Source organism: Talaromyces atroroseus (assembly GCF_001907595.1).
Source record: "Talaromyces atroroseus strain IBT 11181 chromosome Unknown scaffold_4, whole genome shotgun sequence".
Lineage (NCBI taxonomy): Eukaryota > Fungi > Ascomycota > Eurotiomycetes > Eurotiales > Trichocomaceae > Talaromyces > Talaromyces atroroseus.
The window spans coordinates 261,107-273,864 of record NW_017971436.1 but is presented as its reverse complement, the minus strand read 5'-3'; the positions used below and the strand labels follow the sequence as shown (position 1 = coordinate 273,864).

Genomic DNA, 12,758 nt, shown 5'->3' with positions numbered 1-12,758 from the left:
ACTATGGCTGACCCCGATGCCAACCAATAGCGTCAAAACCTAAGTTCCGACGCAGTTCTTCGTGGAACGCAGAGCGAAAAGGCAGTTTTTCTCGGAGGTGCTTTCCCGTCCGTTCCTTTCTTTTTCTTGTTCTAATGCGCAAATAATGCAGCTGGTCCAAGCGTCTAGCTTTGGTTTAGAGTGGTGCGTTGACGGAGCGTGGCGAAAGAAGTCGACGTGCGCAGGATGTGCGTGGCATTAGCAGACAGGGTCTTCGTGCTCTCGTCGCTGCCGGAGCGCGGGTCACGGCGGCCTTTTTAACCCTGCGCGGTCGTTGCTGCCGCGCTAACAAAATTCCTCCCGTGGCCTTGGTGCGGCTCGTCACGTGCTGCGCCGCCTCCACTGCGATCGGCCTATCACGTTGCTGCATTGAGCCGTCAGGCTCTGCGTAAAATACACTAAAATTACGCGCGTAGCCAATCACAATACTGGAATACTGAGAATTACGCGAGGGCATACACAGCCATACACTAGCAATGTGAGAGACGGCTCTCGTCCAACACCAACAAGATGACTCCAAGTCTGCCCTCTAATAGGGGTCCTTAGATGCAACAATTTCAACTCAGAATTTTCACATGAACGTCTTGGAATCCCTGCTTGATATGATTCTCAAGAAAGACGATCTGTGCAACAGCATGTCGGGCATACATACATACTGTATGGTGATGTTTTGGAACATGCGATGAGGACGCAGGATGTCTTTCCAGTCCAGCCGCGAAGCCAATCCAGGCGATCAGTTGCTCCAAAAGCACCCTGATCTGGATGAAGACACACACTCGATCGCATTGTAGACTGCTTCGATGGTGCCCAGCACCAGTTTCACAGAACGCATATACAAGGTTCTTGTTGCCACATTTTCCCCAGGCAACTGTTCAGGAATTTGCGCTGATGGACTGAAGAGAAGTAGCGATTCCAAACGTGTTGGTGCCGCTGACTGGGACTGAGGGAATAGCTAGCGCTGGCGATGCGCCGTCTCTCTGGTTGTTAGGTGGGAAGATATACAACCCGCCCCCCTCCCTTTTGCAGCTACAAAGAGACTACTCTCGCCTTTGGGTTTGATACATGAGGCAATAGACGTCGTTTCTTGCGGAAGCTCTGAGTGAGAGGTGACCGGGGCAATCTCTGGCCACCGCGCATTCCGTTCGGGCGTGTACAACAAACTCGTGTCATTTCGGAGGTTCCCAGAACTGTAGATACCGGCTACAAGGTCTCCGGCTCGGTGACCTAGGCAGCTGATGATTGAGCCAGCTTCTACATCGTGAGGCAGACCATGTCGGATCCAGTGAGGCGATTCAAGAGGCCGGATGCAGTATCGGTCGAGTATCTTCAGGCCACTCTTCGAGTTACGCAAGACGTTCGACAAAGCAAGATACAACATTTCCAATAGAAGATAGGGTACTCAAGAGATAAACATTCTCTATCTGAAACGGGGAGGGCGAGCTTGACTTGGCATCAATAGAAGAGTCAAGACTTTCGCTGCGGCTCAAAACTCCTCTAATTTGCGCATTGATCTTGCAATACTCGTCGCCATTGATGGCCAAGATACGCTGTACACCTCTTCGATAACAAGCAGACAATTGCTAGCAGGGGCCGAAACGTGAATTAAACCAAGGTTGTGTTTAGAATTTGAATGGTAGAGATATTTCAACCTTATCCCAGTCACTGGTTCGAGCCATGAAGCTGGCGAGTGACATGAAAAGCACCAGTAGAGACAATGGAGAAGAAAAGTGAATTTTCGCTCATCAGTCTGCAAGACCTGGAAAGCCCGCTGCGGTTCCATGAGAACTGCATGTTTCTAGTTTACCATCAGCTCTAATTCGGCGGCGATCTTCATATGGGTGATAATGACAAGTTAGAGCGGGTATAACAAAAAACACAGTAGTGATAGGTTTTGTCTATGATGACTTTATATTTTATACTTCAGCATTCTGACAGATAGAATTGCTAACTACCCCGGTTCTCAGCCACTGCACGTCACCGATCTACCAATCCACGTCACATCAGCAAGAGTCACTGGGACACGACCTCCTTGTGATTGTGCGTTAGCTCTCTTTTTTCCTGGCATGAGAATGCTGTTCGCTCGCATATCGAGAAATGTGTGACTGAAATGGAATGGCAAGGTTCGCCACACACTTCCTCGTCAGCCAGCCTTAGAAATGCATCGTCTTCTTAGGCTGCGTTGTGATGACATTGTGATAGTGTTTCCCAGAGCTTCTCAAGCGCATAAATGGCACAGATCTTTTCACGATCTCCGAAATTCTCCAATGGCGCCGACCTCAGCGCAGATACTCGCATCAGAAATCTCCGAGAAGCCGCTTTTATATGCGAGTTTCGATGCCGACTAGGCAATCCGCGCATGAGTGATCCCAGTGCAGTCCCAGACTTTGTCACACTCGGCACACCAGCCAGGCGCGCTTCAGAAAACTCTATGCGGAGTGCTTTGTGGTTGAACACCCCATCTGTTCCTAGCTATTAATTGGGTTTTCTAGGAACAAAAACTCGACGATCCCTGGCTCTTCGAATCCAAGGTTGATCTGCGACTTTGTCAGGTGGGAGTTTGCCAAGCTGCCCCGTGACGTCCAGGATCGCATCAAGAACCTGGGCAACACAGCGTTTAGTATCGAGCAGCTCATCTTTGACTTCTCAAATGCCTCGTTGTCGGACCGACCCCAGTGGGTCAATCCGGATACTACTCTGGGAAAGATGCTGATGGGAGGGCCTTTCGGTGGTACATACTATGACCTCTTGCGGGAGTGTGGTGATCCGCTACTGGGCTGCGTTGTTAAGCTCAAAGACTCGACGGCTTCGAAGTCGTCTCTTCTACTAACCGACTTTGTATTCAAAGTCTGCCTATTTCGTGATGCATCTGGGCAAATCGTGCCTCACTCCACCAAGAAGCAACAGGGCCTTGCTACACTCAACTAACTCTGCGCGACTGGAGGTCGTCGTATTAAAGAGGGCAAGCCGGAGGATCTGAAGCGATATCCCGAGGGTGACACTATTTTCGAGATGTCCCGGTGGAAGCCACGAACAGATTCATCCCTAGCGGGGTGGGACACTGCAAAGGTCCAGTTTAAGGACAGCTCTATCATCATCACCCAGCATATCGAATTCTATGTCTATATCCGATTCAAGTACAACAGTGAAGAGGCGGATGTCCTTCGAAAGACCATCACAGACACGTACTCGCTTGTTGTCGATACACATGGCAAGCTTCAGGTCGCGCACGATCCCAAGGAAGACGACACTTCGGAACAGGTGTCAATAAATCTTTGGACGAAAATATGGCCGGAGTGTAAGAATAAACTGCATGAAGTCAGACGTCAGGCAGATTTGGAAAGTATCAAATTCCACAGCATCCCCGTAACGGTGCTTGACTAGTTTGTCTTCCCTGGAGGGAAGACGTTTGCTCACAAGGATGTCAAGTTCAGTAAACACCAGGACATTGTTTGTTCCATTCGCTATACGAGCTGAAGTGTGGTTTTTCCAAGACTAACAACCCGCGGTTCTTCTTTATGCTTCAATCTTGTAGCAGATCAAGAAAAGATTTTGATTGGTTGGTTGTTCAAGCGCTGACTAAGCCTTGGCATGCAACTCGCGCGAACGTTTTGCAAGCCAAGCACTCCTTTTTAACGCTTTTTGATTCTTCAATTCTGTCCTTCCAACACACTTAGTGTCTCTTAAGTAACTAACTAATGCCTTCTTACGAGATTAATGATGTCTCTTGTGGCTGGTTATTTCTTTTGTCTTATTTTTCTTGTTAAATGCAAAGGTAGTCTTGGATATCGGTCCTGTGACGATAGAGCTAGCAACGAGATGTCGAGCGAAAGAAACAGGCTAGGCTGAAGCCTCCCATGGTATCGCCACTGTGAACTTCGGTAAATATAACCTCGCATCCATGTGTGATCCAATTACTTGATCTAATCTGAGGACCTGCTCTTGATTATGATATTGCTAGCAAACCTCTTGCAACCGCTCTTAAGCTATTTGTCGACTGTCACTCATGTACAGGGCACGTGTGGATAAGGGAATAGTCTTTGAATCGATGAATTTTTAGCTCCATCACTACTCTATTTCTCTTCACATATTCTCATATTCTCGTAGAAGATGGGGGGAAAAGGCCCCGCGGAAGGTGGTCAAAGGCTGATATATCGCAAAATTGTTTTTCCGGTCCGGTCGTGAAGAAATGCGGACTGCCCCATACGGTGCGGCACATCAAATTGACACCTCCAGCGACCATCGATAACAATGTTCCACCCACTCAATTGAAACGGTTATCGAAACAGTAGATGGGTTTCAGCTACGTCGTCATGCCTTTCTTTGTTGACGCTTTGTCACATGCTGCTATCTCGTCCTGAGATAAACCACCGAATTCTCCTCCCGAAGAAAAAAAGTAAAAGCCACAAAAAAGAAACAAAGTCGGCTTTTCGACAGGGCTGTCAGTCCATAATGGCTAGCACAGAGCTCTCTCAGAGTCTGCTGGATATCATTTCGTGAGTTTACCGGTCGACCGCGTCTTTGAAACAGGCAGATATACGAGCACAAAGCGGACTAACTGATTGGCGCAGCTCTCTTGCCCAGGATGACATCCCTTTTAAGCTACGCTGCGCTATTTGCAATAAACTAGCAATAAATGCGTTTCGCCTACCATGTTGCGATCAGGCAATATGCGAGAGCTGTATGTTTATATTCTCGCTTTGCTGCTCTTTGTTTCCTGGATTCAGAGCTAACAGTTCATTCTTTAGGCCAGACATCACTTCCTGATAGCTGTCCAGTCTGCGACCACAATCCCGTCTCGCCTGATCTCTGCAAACCGAATAAAGCGCTTCGCACTACGTTAAAGGCTTTTCTGCGAACAGAAGAAAAGAAGCGCGAAAAAGATCGAGCTTCCATAACACCAGCCGTCTCCGTACCGTCTGCGCCTGTCACAAGCCTGGCAACTGAAGCTCATGATGAGTCGACAAACAAGGCTTCGGATAATGTTACTCATACTGAAGCTGCACAGTCCGAATCTGCACCGGTTATTGCTGTCGATGAACCTTCAAACGATCAGCAGGAAATTGTCACTAAAGTTCCAGTGTCAGCTCAGGTTTGTCAAGATTGATGGTTCTTTTCATGACATCGTATCTTACTTGTTTGCATATAGGAAAATGAGGAGACGGCTGCTCCTACAGACGAGAACGAAGTTGATAATGCTGTCGCAAATGACACGCCGGCCGACGTTGAAACCCCCGAAGAGATCGCGCAGTCGGATACAGCCGTCCTCAATGAATCTAATCAAGTGTTTCCTAATGCGGGATTTGGTATGGCGCCAGGTATGATGCCATCCATGGGCTGGAGCGGACAGGGTTTTAGCGCAATATCACAGTTTATGCCGAATGCGATGGGCAACTTTCAAAACCCCATGGGTATGTCCACCTTCTTACTCATTCGCACACATGCTAGAAATATGCTAACAAACCCCGGAAGGATTGCCTGGAATGGGTCCAATGGCTGCAGCTCAGGGAATGTTCGGGGGCTATGGTATGAACATGAATAACATGAGCAATGGCATGAATATGGGTTTTGGTGCAGAACAGCAGATGTATAACAATTGGGACAACTCTCATAACAATATGTACAATCCAACTGCGTACTCGAATGGTATGGGCCAAAATTATGGTACCTCTGGATATGCTGGCTACATGTCCCAACACAACGGGAATTATTCTCAAATGCAGCAGTACCCTAACCAAAATTACCATAATGGCTACTATGGAAACGGACCCGGCTATATGAGAGGCATGGGAAGAGGCCGCGGCCGTGGTTATTACCGTGGTCGTGGTGGATACGATGGGCATGTGCATGCTAACTACTATCAACAAAATAGTGTATCTCAGGGGACTGTGAACAACACCGCAGCAGAAACAACCGAGGATGATCCTAAAACATTTAACGATGAGCTAGCCCCCGGTGGCGAGAGTGGCTTAGCAGAGGACCCTCTCAAAGATAGCACTACTCTATTAACAGGGCCTGATGACGGGGAAAGCTCCGGCCTTGCTAACCCTCTTGACCGTACTGATAAACCATCGGATTCTAACAATCCCGAGCAAGCAGCTAAACTTGAAAGCTCTCCGTCTCATTTACAAGGTATTCCTACTATTGACATTATCGATAGCGCACCGTCGCAACCTAAGGGTTACTCCAGAGGGCCATTCCCCGTCATGGATCAAGGATATGGCCGTGGTAGAGGTTACAATCGAGGAGGGTTCATATCTCACCGCGGTGGTTTCCACAATGCCAACAACATCCAGGGACCACCCGCTGGGCAGGGCGTTGTCGGAGCTCCGGTAGCACCACGAGCTATGCGTGAAGGTCTTCCGAATACCAGTACCAGGGGCCGGTCACTTGGTAGTTCGGGGCGAACTGCGTTAAATGCAGGAAATGACTCCCACAGGTAAGCTACATGCACACATACGTTGAATGATGATTTGCATGACATTGATACTTGACAGTCTCGCCAGCGCAACTCCAACGACAATGCAGGAAAATGTGCCTCCGCAGTCTCCGTCTGTACCCGAGCCCAAATCGTGTTCTCCTTCGCCATCTAAAGAGGACTATCAGAGTGGGTCACGGGCACAATCACCAATACCAAAAGAGTCTCGTCACTATCGCGACCACCGACGAGACCGCTCTGAATCCGCTTATGGTAGTGGTGATGATAGAGAGACGCGAAAGGACCGTCAGCGACGGTCTCGTCGTGAGGACAGAGAAGACCGTTCACTTTCGCGCTCACCCTCTCAAATAGAGGACTCGCGCCGCTCAAGCCATCGCCCTGATAAGGACCGGGATCGTAAATCGAGTCACCGGTCTTACCGGTCGCGACGCCATCGCAGCCGCAGTGACAGTCGACATCGTGGTCGTGACTCGGCTTTGGAAGCCGATGGCGCCGACAAATATGACCTCGCAAGTCGGATTGCTAATGCTCAGCGGTTAAGCAAAGGTACCTCCAGTCATCGCCGTGAAAGCAAGGCTCGCAAACGGGATCACCAAGACCGCGACAATGATCGTGACTATGATCGAGACCGAGATCGAGAACGCCGGCGCGACCGGGAAAGAGAAAAGCATCGCGATAAAAGGCACGAGCGAGACCGCGAAAAGGATCGCAAACGTTCTCGTCGCGATCGTTCACCGTCGCAAGACGATAGTGACTCTTCTCGTCGCCAGTCCCGTCGTTCTAAGCGCAGCCATCGTGATGATTACGACAATGAGAGAGAAAGAGACCGCCCAAGTACAAAGCCTGGGGGGGTGCCATCGAAAAAAGATCCACATACGTTAGAGCGCGAGGCTCGTAATCGTGAGCGGATGGTGAAGGAACAGCAGCGCCGTGATGCAATGACAACAGACCGCGATAGCAAGAGCTCTCGCCGCCAGCATGAACGTAATCTGACTGGTGGACGCAGGCTGAATTACAAGTACGAAGGCGATGATGATGACATGTCTCGGATAGAGGAAGAGCGTGAGGCAAGTCGATGGGCATGATGACGAATAATATTGCATGAATAGATAAACATCCAAATGCATAGACTATTTCAATGACCGTCATCGTTCGGTTACATTCTCAATCGTATTAATGGCATAAAATTCTGCATGCCGATCAAATTTTTATTTATTCCTCACCCCCGATCTCCTCATTATCAATGTTCCATAATCGTAATAGTCTACCTAGTTTGGATAACACAGGTCAGCCCGTTTATTCGGCAGCTTTAGAAACTCTGCTTGAGTTAGGTATAAATCACCTAAGTACAGCGTAGGTAGTTTAAAACATACATATGGTGTATGGTGCGAGAGCCCCAGGAAATAACCAAGCATAAGCCATCCATTGCAGCAACGCATTCGGAGGTCGTATATAAGAAATACCTGTAGTTCGTCGGGAAAATAATGAAATAATCAGGCACGCCCTGTTTTTTCTGAATTTCCGCAGACAATTTAAGATCTCACACTCTATTGAATGAGGCTGTCAGGCCAAAGACGGATCTCATGGGTGGATCGATACTCACGTGGTATCCTTTGCCCTAGAAATTTGTCAACCCCTCGATTATTTCAATATGTGTATAAATGCGATAGGCCCTTTATGGTATTGGTATGCTATTCAAATTCTCCTTTTATTCACTCACTTGATATTAGAGCAAAATAAATGAAACTGGACCTGATAGATAATACCAAAACTCTCCCAAGGCGTAAAAACCGTGCTACTTGGCAACGCCAGTTGATGACTTGTTTGTTTTTGCTTTTTCTGAGGCAGTGACTAAGCAGAAATTACTTCAGGAAGTATTGCATATGCATATGCAAAATAAGTTACTCTGAAATTATGAATCAAATGTTCCGACGCAACGATATGCAAGCGGCAAGCATGGGTCTAATCAAGGTTGATTGATATAAAAGTATGCATGTGATACGTGCTGTGTAGTTCGCTTACGACTAGCAGACGATTGGAAAGCTAGCAGGATTTACAAGCACTAGCTTTTGCGCCTACGTTGACATCCTGGAATTAAACCAAAGCATACGAATACCTACGCACGTTCGTAAACAAGCGTGTTTCTAGCCAGCTGAAGAAATTTAAACTTCACAGTCACACGGTAAAATGTACGACTTGTCACATTTACCCACTTTTCTGGATTCTTGAGTAGAGATCTTAGGACTTCTATTTCTTCTCACAAGAGTAGGTGAATAAAGCAGCTAGGCGTGCTTGGAAAAGATAGGGCACCGATTTCGTTAACCAGATAAGGTAGCATTGATAGGTATACAATAAAAAAAAGATCCATCCATGACAGGTGCTCGGGGCAAAACCATTTTTCGAGCGACGACATTTCATTCATCCATTTGCGCGCGGGGCTGCTGCTTTGGCCCCCTCTTTTGATGCACAAGTTATTAAGAACCCAATGTAGCCATTCTACTAGTTTCGAAAATTAATCCCCGTAGATTAACATACGTGCATATGTAGTGTGGCCTACTTGAGCTGATCTGAAATCAGCAACAGGGCCGAAATATAGGCGGCCAAGGTCGCTCGGACTTTCCGTCGAGATTACTACTAATTAGTTAGTTGATATATCAGGGATTTGCAAAGAGGGGTGTGCTACCACTATTTGTTGTGCTTTCTGATTACCATGAACCTCCTGGCCTACTAGCAACTGCAACTGCTTTTTTAAGCGAGAGAATTCTTATGTGTAAACAGATGATCCACTCTATTGGCTCTTGCTCTCGCTTGAACTAGGCAAGTCTCAATCTGTGAAGCTGCAAGATGCCTTCCCCGAAAGTATTGGATCTATGCTTATAGCCAACGCGAGAGTGCAGTGTGTGTGGGCCCAACAGGTAGTCCTGCAGCATCTCGATGAGCTGTCTTTGATATGATTCAGCTGCGGGGCTTATCCTTGACTTACCATGGATTTTAACAGAGCGAGATAGCCCGAACAAGGACTAGATTCAAAAATTTTGGTATATATCTTGAGAATTTCAATTTACGAGTTTTCCAATCTGACCTACTATCGTGGTTGTAGCCCTAATAGTCGTGTCTCCACCATGGGATGGAGCTGCCTCGCAAGTTTGATATGTGCTACTATTCAGTATATACTATGCGTGTGTGATTTGCGGAGGATGAAATATCCCTCGTGTATAGTATCAAACTTCTGAAGAGCTTTGCGCCATAATGTTGCTCTGCTAGTTAAATTGTGCTTGTTATTGGTTTTCAGGTATTGAAAGATGAATATACAAGTTGAGAATGCTGAACCAACACGCGAACGAAGTATATGAGCGCTGACTCGACGTAATGAACACCGTAACTAGCATCTTAATTCATCAATCAAATTTCTACAGAACTGCTATAACTTTAGCACGCACGCCTTTTGAATCTAGGTTCGGAACTGGCACGAAGAAATCACGCGCCGGTTCAACATCTTCAATTGTGGTTTCATACAGTTCCATTTCAAATCGTGGAATAATTTTGGCCAGCGTAAGATACAACTCTGCATAGGCGAGGCTGTACATGTATACATTAGTAATTGGCGTAGGATGCGACCATAATAGAAGGCAGTATGCATGTAGAGGCAATGACTTACTTGATGCCTAGACACGATCTGCTACCCTTGGAGAAACAAACCATGTAACGATCTAATCTCAAGCCATTCTGTTGGGCTTCAATCCATCTTTCTGGGCGGAATTTCTTTGGTTCAGGAAATATTTTTGGATCCTGATGTACAAAGTAAACAGACTCGCTTACCGGGGTCTGAGAACATCAGTAACAGAAACTAAAGCTCTCGGGGTGTTTCAAGAGTAGAAGATTAAGAGAAAACATGGATGTCACTTACACCAGGAGGAATTTGCCAGTCATGATATTGAACGATCTCGTGGGCAATGCGAGGTGAACGACTCATCACGCCGACATTCAACCGCAGGCCTTCGTAGATAATGGCAGTCTTAGAGAAGGACAATTAGTTAAAGAGATTCTGATGTACATAAATGTGAAAATAAAGAATAGAAAATTACCAAATACGGAAGTTTTTCGAGATCTTGTAATAAAGACGACCCCTTTGATGGTCTCGATGCAAGCTCTTGGCGCAATTTATAGAAAAGTCCCTTGTCTTGCAACAAATGAAACAAGATGACACTAAGTGTACCGGCTGTGGTCTCGCTGCCAGCACCTACGACTGATTGGCCTTCGTCTATCAGGCGCGCAGTGGACTTTTCTTCCGGCGGCAGATTACTGTCAAGCATTGCTTGGAAGATAGTCCCACTAGACTTATTCCCCTTTGCATTTTCTTGCAATAAGTTGTCTACCTTTTGCTTAACGACATTCGCCCATTCAGCTAAGGAGGCAGCGTTGGGTTGAAGTACTTTGAGAACGGAGTATGGAATGGACTTGAGCAAGGGCAAGGCCCAAGGAAAATTGCGGAGAAAAATGCCGTTTTCCAAAGCAGAAATAACTGAATTTTTCCATTCCACGTGAAAGTCATCGTGTGCAAGGTAGTTGTAGCTCTCGCCAAAGGCATAGTGGCAGATGATATCCATAGTCAGAGCCATAAACGCAACATCTAGACGAACTACACGCTGGGAGTGAGCTGCCTCAGACAGGCGAGAGGCCAAACGCTCAACTTTTTCAAGGATCAACGGCTGCATACGCTGGACTGCCTGCCTGGAGAAGAAAGGATTGAGCGCATTTCGTCGCACGCGATGGTGGGAGTGCGAAACAGTGGAAAAGGAAGCATCAGGTGTACCTGAAAGAATTACCCAGGTTTTATATTTATCTCGCTTTTTTGCTGCAGGTGCGTATAACTGTTCGTAGAATTCGGAGTCTCGAATGTGTAGCTCATGTGGGTTTATTCGGACGATGGGACCTTTCGAAAGAGCATTAGAAACTGGCACAAAGATTGAACCAAGGACCGGCATTGAAGCTGCCAAAATGATAGCCGCGGAATCACATTACCATATTTTTCATGCATCTCTTGAATCTTCCACACAAACATGCCCCTGCAATATAGGTCATAGTAGGCCTCATACCATCCAGTCAAGGCGGCAAGCTTCGGCCCTGGAAATTTTGCTAACGGGTGAAGATATAGTCGAAATACAGCACCACCGATCAAGTAAAATAACCATGCTGTTAGGGCATAATAGAAGAAATTTTGCCACCCAACTGAGGCCACCATTGCTCCTTGTGATATCACTGGACTCACGTTCTTTTCTCTTGTTTTTAGTTCTTTTCTCTACTCCTTTCGGCCTTCGCAGCTGCGCGAAACGCCAGGAGTATGTAGTTAGCCTTTCCTCGTTATGACCTGCTTCATTTTGTGCCTGCCAAGATTGGTGACTAGAGAGGAAATCGCAGACATACCGCCAAGGATACGTTATAGGGGTGTGTATTGATTGATATACAATTTTTCGTCACCCAAATTACGTTATGGACTGGATGCAAACATTGAAGCCTCTTGGTGAGAATATTTCAGGCAACAACTCGATATTTAGAATCGACGACTTTAAAGAAGCAACGGGGCCAAAGCCCATTCTTGAGCTGGGTCTCATTGGCTCCCAGATGACGTTAGCTGAAGAATACTTGTTAAAGTTACTCAAAATTGGCCCGTTGAATTTTGGAACAAAGTACCGAATGATACCTGCCAAGTACGATCATCGCAATATGTTACGGCTAGATTTTAGGTCGGCTTGGCCTTGACACCTTGATTTTCATTAGTACTGCACGAGCTTTATCCTCAGCGGACAGTTTTCATGTTCGAGGCCATTCACATAGGACTATATTTTCTGCAGGATCACTGTTTGTATGTGGAGACACTGCAAAATCATCAGTAATGTACTCCGAACATCCTAAACTAAAAACCAGTATACTACGCACGACACGTAATACGCAGTACTTCGAATAGAATATAAAGCGTCGATTACGCCGTGTTACAAAAGCTAGTCTATACTTGACTATAGAACACACGCACTCCGTAAATACACATTTATCTTGCCATATGCTGAAGAGAAACTCATATAATGTTAGGGTTTGCACGCGGGGAACCCGGCAAAGAAGCTTTCCGCGACATGCTAGTTTAAACCAATCATAATTATTATTCCCTAACATGCGAAGGCTAGAAGCTCGGAACATGTGGAGCTATCCGTCCCGTCTTGCATCGTAATATAGTAAAGTAAGATTAAAGACACACACGTCTTAGTTGGCACCGCCGCGTTGGACAGCC

The 12,758-nt window shown here is 46.7% G+C and overlaps 3 protein-coding genes across 3 annotated transcripts; 2 read left to right on the top strand and 1 right to left on the bottom strand.

Annotated features, from left to right (window-relative positions):
- Window positions 1–2,266: 2,266 nt before the first annotated feature.
- UA08_03976 (hypothetical protein) lies at window positions 2,267–3,420 on the top strand (the record flags this gene model as incomplete). Its single annotated transcript, XM_020266629.1, has 3 exons — window positions 2,267–2,484; window positions 2,529–2,767; window positions 2,981–3,420. 3 exons carry the CDS (start codon window positions 2,267–2,269, stop codon window positions 3,418–3,420), a joined length of 897 nt encoding a protein of 298 aa, XP_020120543.1.
- Window positions 3,421–4,488: 1,068 nt separating this feature from the next.
- UA08_03975 (hypothetical protein) lies at window positions 4,489–7,560 on the top strand (the record flags this gene model as incomplete). Its single annotated transcript, XM_020266618.1, has 6 exons — window positions 4,489–4,532; window positions 4,608–4,717; window positions 4,785–5,128; window positions 5,186–5,447; window positions 5,509–6,475; window positions 6,534–7,560. 6 exons carry the CDS (start codon window positions 4,489–4,491, stop codon window positions 7,558–7,560), a joined length of 2,754 nt encoding a protein of 917 aa, XP_020120542.1.
- A 2,325-nt stretch (window positions 7,561–9,885) lies between these two features.
- On the bottom strand, window positions 9,886–11,460 carry UA08_03974 (hypothetical protein; the record flags this gene model as incomplete). The annotated part of the gene is made up of 4 exons (XM_020266607.1): window positions 9,886–10,054; window positions 10,134–10,300; window positions 10,383–10,490; window positions 10,561–11,460. The coding sequence occupies 4 exons, from the start codon at window positions 11,458–11,460 to the stop codon at window positions 9,886–9,888; spliced, it is 1,344 nt and encodes a 447-aa protein (XP_020120545.1).
- Between the last annotated feature and the right edge of the window lie 1,298 nt (window positions 11,461–12,758).